Here is a 9,459-nt window from a genome sequence, read left to right as displayed (position 1 = left end):
GCGCTCACGAGGCGCGCGGTCACGCTGCGGGTGCTGCTCAAGGACGCGCTGCTGGAGCCGGGCTCCGGGGTGCTTTCCATCTACTACCTGGTGAGCGATCGCTCGGCGTCTCATCCGGTTCGGGCAAGGAGGAAACTGAGGCCCAGCTCTGTGCAGCCCCTGTATGAGGAGGAGAAACTGAGGCACGGAGTATCCGCGCTCTGCTCAGAGATCTGGGCTGGGGGGCGTGGTTCGTTGAGTGCTACATTCGGCCTCGCGCGTGGTGCCCTCCTGTCATCCCAGCCTTGAGGGGCCGAGGAAGGAAGATCTCAAATCGAGCCCAGCTTGGCAACTTAGTGACCTAGCAAAACCCTGTATCAGAGTAAAAATTTTTAAAAGTCCCAGGGATGTAGGACCTCGGTTTAATTCCCAGTAACAAAACACACACACACACACACACACAGTGCCCCATTTCATACAAGAGAAATTGAGGTTAGAGAAAGAGGCCCTCACTTGTGTAGAGCCAGATGGGCCATACAGTGCCCACCTGGCTGTGTGACCTCGCTCAGCCTCTCTGTGGTAGCAGAAGTTTCTGCATCTGTAAATGGAGTATATTTTATTCCCAGGACCCTTGCACAGTGTTAAATGAATATGAATAAAGCGTTTGTCAGGGAGCTACTTCCCTTAAAGGGCTTTTGTGGGGGTTGAGACAGGGTCTCACTATGTAGTTCAGACTGCTCTGGAACTCACTGTGTAGCCCAAACTGGTCTCGAACTCGCAGCGATCCTCCTGCCTCAGCCTCCCAAGTGCTGGGATTACAGGAGTGCACCACCACACCAGGCTTAAAGGGCTTTATAATAGGTGTATTATTACCATCACTGATACTGCTTTAAATTTGTTTTGTTTTATTTGAGATTGGGTCTTGATAAGTTGTCCATATTGGCCTTCAACTTGCAATCCTCCTGCCTCAGCCTCCCAGAGTGCTGGGATGACAGGTGTGCGCCACAGCATCCCACTGATTATTAGTGTTTGAATTAAGCATCTGCTGTATGCAAGCCTGGGTTCTGGGTGCCGAGCTCATAGCAGTAATCAAGACAAACCCTGTCCCCACTCTTAGGGGAAGAAGTTCATTGGAGACCTGCAGCCGGATGGGAGGATTGTGTGGCAAGAAACTGGGCAGGTGTTCAACTCTCCCAGTGCCTGGGCTACGCATTGCAAGAAGCTGGTCAACCCGGCCAAGAAGTCCGGCTGTGGCTGGGCATCAGTCAAGTACAAGGGCCAGAAACTGGACAAGTATAAAGCTGCCTGGCTGCGGCGACACCAGCTGCACATGCCCATTGCTGCTGCTGATGAGGTTTGTCCTCCCTGACTCACTGTTGGATTAGGGGAGCCGAGCTGGACACAGTGCCTCCAGGACTGGGGCAGAGAGTAGGGAGAGGAGGACAGAGCCCATGCAAAGGCCCTGGGGCAGGATGGAACCCAGTGAGGTGCAGAAGCAGCAAGGAGGCCCTGTGGCTCAAGCAGAGGGAAGGAGGGGTTAGGGAGAGAACAAGGGAGGTGAGGAGGAGACAGGCAGTTCTTGAAGGGCCCTGTGGGCTGAGGGGAGGATTTGGGCCTTGGTCCTAGGGGTGGGTGGGAGCCATGGAGTCCTGAGGGCAGAGGAGAGATCTGACTCCGTGCTCATGGTGCCCTCTAGTATCTGGTACAGGAGGACAGGCTGTGAGGGTGAGGAGGGTGGGAGAGGTCTGGAACCCAGCCCTGGGTCCAAGAGGGGCGAGAGAATCTGGAGGTAGGAGGATGGGGCACCTGCCAGGTGAGACACTGCTGGCCGTGAACAGGGAAGGATTTAGACCAAAGAAGTCACCTCTGGAAGTGCAATTGTAGGACAGAAAGAGGAGAAAGAATTGAGGGATGTTAATCCCTGTAGCTGGCTCAAAGAGGGTAGCTGGGGGCGTGTTAGGTGTTTTGCACCCATTATCTTATTTCTCCTTCTGGGGCCATTTTCACAGATGGAAATAGAGCCCCGAGAGGTTAGGAGGCTCGCCAGAGGTCACACGGCTCCTAAGAGGGAGGGGCGGAATTCAAACCTGAGCGCTCCGCGGAGGTGGAAGGTGTTGGAGCTGCGCACGCGCCGTGGGCCGCCTCTGCGCACTCTCACCCTCTAGTGGTTAACCCAGGCAGGAGCACCCAGGGCTCAGGTCGGCCGGCGGCAGGAAGGTGGGGGGTGGGGGTCACCATCTGAGGTTCTGCGCTGCCCCTGCCCCGCCAGAGCCCAGCCAGTGAAGTGGAAGAGGAGGAGCTGCTGATGGAGGAAGAGGAGGAGGAGGTTCTGGCGGGGGTCTCAACGGAGGACAAGAGTCGGAGACCCCCGGGGAAGGGTCCCACGGAGACTGCGCACCCTGGTAAGGGGCGAGGGTAGGGGGTGGGAGCCGGGGTGCGCAGGAAGAGCCTGGGCGAAGGCAGGACCTCGAGCTGCCCTACTGCCCCCGGGGAGGCCCACTTGACTTTTTAGCCAAGCGGCCTAATTTCACTCGTTTGTTGTTGTTGGCTGTTCTGAGGTTGGACCCAGAGCCTTTGGATTGAGCTACTCCTCCACCCTTTTTGTTTTGTTTTATTGTGAGTCGGTGTCTTGCTAAATTGCCCAAGCTGGCCTTGAACTTGTGATCCTCCTGCCTCAGCCTCCAAGTGCTGGGATGACAGGCGTGTGCCACCATGCCCAGCTTTCTGCTTGACTTTTTTTTTTCTTGGTACCAGGGATCAAACTCAGGACCTTGTGCTTGTGAGGCAGACACGGCACCACTGAGCTAAATCCCCGGTCTTGCTTGACATCCTAAACTCTCATTTTGGCTTTCTGGATCCCTCTGCCTTATTTCTTTATGTGCTGTGCTGCTTGATTTCCTGGTCTTGCTGCCAGATTTTATTGTATTTATTTTTGAGACAGGGACTCAAGCTGGTCTTGAACTCACTATGTAGCCCAGTATGGCCTTGAATTTGCAGCAGTCTTTGTGCTGCATGCAGCCTCCCTGGCGCTGGGACGACAGACAGGCCTGTACCATCACGCCGTTTCACTGACTGACTTTTTTATTTGTACCGCGATCAAACTCCGGTCCTTGCGCTTTCGAGGCAGGTGGTGGTACCACTGAGCTAAATCTCCCCATGGCCTGATTTTTAAAGGCTGCCTCTTGACTTTTTCCCCTCCCTTTTCTTGGGTCTCCCTGCTTTGATCTCTGGAGGGGGCTGGGGAAAGAGTGACTTTGCTTTCGATTCTCTCTGCTCCTTCCCCAGAGGCCCCACCTGCTGGGAAGCGGACAGAAAGTAAGATCCGGGTGCCAGTCCGCTACTGCATGCTGGGCAGTCGCGACGCTGCCAGGTCAGACGTGCCCTGAGCCTGCTCCCACCCTTGGACCCCTTGGAGCCCTTGTTCAGTGTTGGGGAGCAAGGGTGGGGCAGTCAGAGAGCCTCAGATCCTCAGAGCTGCAGGGAGGGGCGGGGCGCTGGCTTGGGGGTGAGGGAAGACCTCAGGGTTCCTGAGGCTATAACCCTGGGCCCCCCAGGAGCCCCCACACCCTGGTGGAAGTAACATCCTTCGCAGCCATCAACAAATTCCAACCGTTCAACGTGGCCATTTCCAGCAACGTGCTGTTTCTGCTGGTACGTGACCCACGTCACCCTTGTCCGTCAGTTTTCAAGGGCAGTGGGCTCCTGGGCTTGGGCGGGGGGCTGGGACACTCAGGAGGGAGAAAGGGAAGGACAAAGGCTTTGCAGGGACAGCTCCTCCAGAGGAGAGAACGCGTCTGCTTCATTGGCTGCTGGTAAACAGCAGGTGTCCGATAAATGTTACTGGTAAACAGCAGGTGTCCAGTGAATGTTACTGGTAAACAGTAGGTGTTCAAGAAACGAAGAAGGTGGACCGGCCCCTGCCTGGGGTAGGAGCCTGACCCGGTCTTCCCTCCCCTCCTCAGGACTTTCACAGCCACCTGACACGGAGCGAGGTCGTGGGTTACCTGGGGGGCCGCTGGGACATCAACAGTCAGAGTGGGTATTTGGGGCCAGGCGGGTGGGGCGCTTGGAGCCAGGATGGACGCTTGCTTCTCCCTGCACAGTGCTCACAGTGCTGAGGGCCTTTCCCTGTCGGAGCCGGCTCGGGGATGCTGATACCGCAGCCGCCGCTGAGGAGGAGGTGAGGGGCTGCCTGGAAGGGGCTGTCCTCGCAGTGTCTGCCCTGGGGCCCCACCAGCCCTCCTGCTACAGTTTCCTCATCTGCAAAACGTGGGCTCTCAGGTGCTGCGAGCTGTGCCTTGTGGCTCAGCAGCCCCTGGTGCTGCTCTAAGTAATCCACATCTCTCTTTGTGACATCCGGGAACATCCTCTCCTGCTCAGGTCCATGCATGGCCACCGTCTCTCTCTTTTTTCAGTACTGAGATTGACCCAAGGGTGCACTGAGCTACATTTCCAGCCCTTTTTATTCTTTAAGGTGGGCCTCACTAAGTTGCCGAGGTTGGGCTCAAACTTGGAATCCTCCTGCCTCAGCCTCCCAGAGTGCTGGGATGACAGGTGTGCACCACCACCACACTCAACTTTTTTCACTTTTTGAGACATTGTTTTGCTGAGTTCCCAGGCTGGCCTGGAGCTTGTACTCCTCCTGCTCAGCCTCCCAGAGTAGCTGAGATGCTGACAGGTGTGTGCTCTGGGGGTGGGGAGCAGGGCCCCAGGCTTGGCTTTCACGCAGGTGCCAGCTCCTGTGCTCACATGCGCGAGTCCCTGTCTGTAGATCTACCAGAGCTTGTTCCTGCGGGGTCTGTCCCTGGTGGGCTGGTACCACAGCCACCCGCACAGCCCGGCGCTGCCCTCGCTGCAGGACATCGACGCGCAGATGGATTACCAGCTGCGGCTGCAGGGCGCCAGCAATGGCTTCCAGCCCTGCCTCGCCCTGCTCTGCTGTGAGGCGCGGCCTGGGGGGGCAGGAGGGGGACCCTCGCGGGCAGGGACCCCAGGTCCCAGCCCTCTCTCACTGTCTGCCCCCAGCCCCCTACTACACTGGCAACCCGGGCCCCGAGTCCAAGATCGCGCCCTTCTGGGTCATGCCACCTCCCGAGGTAGGGGGGCTGCTGTGGGAGGCCTGGGGGCCAGGGGCGGGGGCGGCTGGGAGAGCTGCTGACCCCCAAGGCTGGGGGCTTTGGTTCTGGGGTCCACTGGGTGCTCCCTTCTGTGAATGGGGATGTGACAGTTACTCCAAGGCTTCACTGAGGGCCTGGTGTGGGGCCCAGATAGCCCCATGGTGCCACCTTGACCCCGGCCTGGTTTCATTTCCCACGTCCCACCTGGGGTCAGACACCAGCTCTGGAAAGAGTTTGGGGGTCCTGGTGTTCTTCCTGGTAAATCCTGTCAGGGTGCCACACTCTGTCCCCCTGGCCTAACTGCTGGGCACCCGAAAGTCCTCATGTGGCTCTGAGCCGCAGATCTCAGTGGGGGCTGAGCCCGTCCCTGGCACCTCACGGTCTGTGCTTCTCTGACCCCTGCACCCCAACCCTCCAGCAAAGGCCCAGTGACTACGGCATCCCCATGGACGTGGACATGGCCTACGTGCAGGACAGCTTCCTGACCAACGACATCCTCCACGAGATGGTGCGCCCACTCCCTGTGGCCGGGCAGGGCTAGGGTGTGCGGAGGCCTGGCTCCCTGCCTGGACCAGCCCAGCGTCCCGCCCTCCGTCCCTGTCCCTTTGCTGTCAGATGAGCTCTGCTCTGGGCCCCCACTGCTGCCTGGCCTCCAAGTAGAGGTGGGAGGACTCTCTGTGGCAGCTTTTCATTTGTGGGTCTCACACAGGTTAGGCAAGGGCTGTGCCACTGAGCTCTATCCCCTGGCAGGATGAACATCTCTGATAGCTATGCATTCAGTGCATTAAAAAAAAAAAAGCTGGGGCTGGACATGGTGGCACACTTGGGAGGGACTACAAGTTCTAGGCCAACCTGGACTATGAGTGACAACTTGTCTGAAAACCCCGAAACAGAAAACCAAAACCATGAGAGCTAACCTGTTTGCTGCGTCTTTCAGCCTCACGGGTGTTAACTGCTTGGGCGGCCCCATCTTCCTCTGTAGCTCTAGTGGGGCTGCCCTCCTGGAGGGGCGGGCGGGAGCCAGGAGTCTGTGCCCCGTCCCCAGATGCTGCTCGTGGACTTCTACAAGGGTGCCCCCGACCTCGTGAGGTTCCAAGAGGCCTGGAGCCCCGAGCACAGCTACCTCGACAAGCTCAAGGTGAGTGTGGCCAAGCAGAGCGAGGAGGAGGTGCGAACCTCAGTGCAGCTCGGCAGGGCATGGGCTCAGCAGCCGAAGGCCCCAGGTTCCTTCCCTGGTGCCAAACAGAAGGAACAGAGAAGCCTGAGGTTCTGACCCCATGGGCCGTCCCTTCCACGGAGCGGGCTGCTCGGAACTTGGCCCCATCGTCTGTGGAAATTCATAAAGGCACAGTTGCCTTCTCAGTGTGCCGCTTGCTCATGGCCTGAAAGTCATTCTCAGAAAACAGCTTGCTCTACTTTTCCAGACTTTCACACCGAGCAGGTGGTGGGAGGTGGGCTGAGCCCTGCCCTGGGCAGGGGGCAGTGAGTCGGGAACCGGGCTCTGCCCCCAGGTGCAGCCTGACCCAAGCCCTGCTCTTTCCAGATCTCCTTGGCCAGCAGGACGCCCAAGGACCAGGGGCTGGGCCACGTGCTGGAGCAGGTGTGCAGCGTCCTCAAGCAGGCGGGGTGAGGCCCGCGCCCTCTTCCCGCCTCATCCGCCAGATGGTTCTGTTGCTGTAACCACTGTGCATGGCGCAGAAGCTCTGAAAATAAAGACTCCAGAGCAGCCGGCAGTGCACAAGTGTGTTGCTGTGGGTTGGTGAGGGTCTGGAGTCACCCAGTGGACCCCAGAACCACAGGAGCAGGTGCTGGGGTGGCCCAGGGCCCCTACACAAGACAAGGCTGAGGGTTGTAGAAAGAGACGTTTAATACTTTTTAAAAAAGGAGTACATATCCCTCAGCCTGGACCACAAGCCAGGCTGGGGCACGCACCCGTGTGACGGTGACGAGGGGCCACGGGGAAGGGCCAAGCCGGGGGCCCAGGGGCTGCGCGGGTCCCTGGTGGAAGGAATGTGAACGTGGCCGGCCCCTGAGTCCCCTCAGCCTTTGCATCGAGGCAGGACGTGAAAGCAGGGTGGGGGTCCGAGGTGTGGGGCCCTGGTTCCTGGAGGAAGAGGAGTCCCAGGTGACAGGGCCGAGGGCAGCTCAGGGAGGAGGAGCTGGCAGCAGGGCGGGAGCATCCGCTCTCCGGAGCTTGTGTGCTTGACTTGGGGAGAGGCCGGTGAGGTCCCTGCAGCTGGTGGCGCCTTGTGCCACAGACGCTTGGCCAGGTGGCGTCAGGGAAGGGGCCTGGCGGTCTGGTCCCGGCCACAGGGAGAGCTGGGGGCAGCCCGCTCCCCAGAAAGGGGTGTATATGCAGGCGGGGCAGGGGACACAGGTGCCTGGGGAGGCGCCCAAGGGGGGCTGTGGCCCATCGCCAGCAACGGGCTGGGAGGGTGCTGAACACCAGGGTGAGTGGCCGGGGTCCCGCTCAGCCCCCCCCCGTTAAGGCAGCGGGAATGGGGTCCGGGCCCCTGGTGAGGACGAGGGCCAGGTGGAGGGAGGGGAGCAACGTTAGTGTTTCCAAGAGCACCTTAGTGTGGCCCGCTGTGCCTGAGCAGGAGGGGCGGATGCCCGTGTAAAGAGCACTGAGCCGGGCGCAGAGTGGACCGCAGGACACCCGCAGCGGTGGCAGTGGGCACAGCGGCTGCCGACTCACTGGGGCAGCGGCACGAGCACCTCCACGTAGCTGAGCGGGAAGAAGCCCGACTGGCCGTGCAGCATGCCCTCGTACCAGTTCTCGTCGATCTGGTTGGTGAGCGTGATGACGTCACCCTCGTGGAAGCCCAGCTCCCCGTCGTTCTCAGGCTCAAAGTCATACAGCGCCTTGCAGCTCGGCTGGTCCAGGGGCGCTGTGACGGGAAGAGTGTGAGGGGCAGGGACCTAGGGCGGCGGGCGGGGCCGGGAGAGCCTCCTCCCATGGCTGGGCCAGCAGTGTCTGCAGGGAAGGAGGGGCGGACACCCTCTGCAGTGGTCACGAAAGGGGCTCCTGAGAGGGACTGGGGACACCCGGGGCCATGGGACTGAGCGGGGGTGACCAAGCCCTTGGGCCACCATGCGGACAGCTTTGAGCTGGGGACAGGGCAGCCCCTCCAGCCCGGAGCCAGATTCCTGGCCTTGGGGCCTCACAGCCCTCCCTGCCCTATGGCAGACAGGAAGTCCCAGCTAGGAGGAGCCACGGGCAGAGGGGTGCCGACCTCCATGAGGGAAGGAAGGAGACCCTTCCGGAATGGCCCTACCAGCCCGGCACAGGGAGGGACACTCACGCATACTCCTGCTGGGCGTCCGGATGGGCTTGTCGGAAGATCGGAAAGATGACGAAGCTGCTTGGGATCAAAACAGAAGCAGCTGACTGGTGGGCTCCTGGTCGCCAGCGAGCAGGGGCTCTGACCACCCCAGCACGTCTTGGACCCTACCTGTGGCCTTGGGGGCTGGAGCGCAGGGGAAGCCCCCGTTGGACTGCTCAGGCTCTCCCAGATCATAGGGCTCTCGGGGCTTGGGCTTGTACTCCCGCCGGGGGCGTGAGGAGGCCTCCCGCACCCTGTGAGGAGGGGCACAGGATGAGTAGTGCCGTGCACAGGAAGGGCCTGCCGCAGGGCCACGGGACACACGGGCACTCTGGGGACGCGGTTGCCCCAGTCTGGTTGCAGGCAAGGTGTCAGAGGCACGGAGTGGCACAGAGCGGGAGGTGCCTGGGGTCAGTGGTGGCTCTGAATCGCCTGGTTCCTCTGGTGTCTTAGGCCTCACGCCCCTTCTGTCCTCTCCAGGGGACCGGGATGAGCCCTGTGAGGTCCTGCCCACTCCGGGGACGCACCCAACACCAGCAGCCCCGCAGCCTTTAGGAAGGCCAGGTGCACTGCTCGTGCCGGCCAGCAGAGGGTACCTGGCGGCCTGAAGAGGCCCCGGGACCCGGCCTCCGGGTGGCTGTGACTCACCTGTGCTTGAGCTTGTCGGCCAGCTCCTCCAGAATCTGCACGGCTTGCCGGTGGTAGTCCAGCTGTGCATCCACCAGGGCCGAGAGCTGGCTCACCTGCTCCACCTGCGGGCGGGACCAGCAGGCTGAGGGCTGCCCCGCTGAACCCGCGCCCTAACCCACCCGCGGCCGAGCCACTCTGCACCTGGCCCGCGCCCCGCAGCCACACACGTCAGTCTCGAGGAGGTTGTGCATGCTGGTCTCTGCCACCTCCTTGGACTCCTCGAACTTCTCCAAGGCCTGGCGCAGCTCCTCGTCAGGGATCTTCCCCTGCCGCTTCTTCTTGTAGTCGAAGTCCAGGCGGCGGCCCTCCAGCTTCTTCAGGTGGTGCTGCAGCAGGCGGGCAGCGGC

General features: G+C 60.7%; 2 protein-coding genes across 3 annotated transcripts in view; one reads left to right on the top strand and one right to left on the bottom strand.

The window, feature by feature from the left end:
* On the top strand, positions 1-6,966 carry Mpnd (MPN domain containing; the record flags this gene model as incomplete). Its single annotated transcript, XM_010635089.3, has 12 exons — positions 1-90; positions 1,097-1,333; positions 2,249-2,381; positions 3,265-3,349; positions 3,534-3,630; positions 3,942-4,014; positions 4,083-4,159; positions 4,751-4,919; positions 5,005-5,075; positions 5,515-5,604; positions 6,142-6,234; positions 6,640-6,966. Coding segments are annotated over 12 exons (1,302 nt in total), but the record flags the coding sequence as incomplete, so codon positions are not given.
* Positions 6,967-7,770: 804 nt separating this feature from the next.
* The window catches only part of Sh3gl1 (SH3 domain containing GRB2 like 1, endophilin A2), a 3,524-nt gene continuing 1,835 nt past the window's right edge, over positions 7,771-9,459 (bottom strand). Inside the window, exons 5-9 of one of the 2 annotated variants that reach the window (XM_033759377.1) lie at positions 9,280-9,455; positions 9,071-9,174; positions 8,552-8,676; positions 8,402-8,461; positions 7,771-7,987 (exon numbers count right to left, since the gene is read on the bottom strand). In XM_033759377.1, the coding sequence (XP_033615268.1) occupies positions 7,791-7,987; positions 8,402-8,461; positions 8,552-8,676; positions 9,071-9,174; positions 9,280-9,455 (662 nt within the window). In that variant the 3' untranslated portion in view covers positions 7,771-7,790. The remainder of the gene's footprint in view (positions 7,988-8,401; positions 8,462-8,551; positions 8,677-9,070; positions 9,175-9,279; positions 9,456-9,459) is intronic. The other variant, XM_033759378.1, reaches the window with a different exon arrangement.

The sequence above is a fragment of the Fukomys damarensis genome, unplaced genomic scaffold, assembly GCF_012274545.1.
Source record: "Fukomys damarensis isolate Sample0158 unplaced genomic scaffold, DMR_v1.0_HiC HiC_scaffold_37, whole genome shotgun sequence".
Classification (NCBI taxonomy): Eukaryota; Metazoa; Chordata; class Mammalia; order Rodentia; family Bathyergidae; genus Fukomys; species Fukomys damarensis.
The sequence above is the reverse complement of the archived record's forward strand: the minus strand, read 5'-3'. Positions and strand labels throughout refer to the sequence as shown.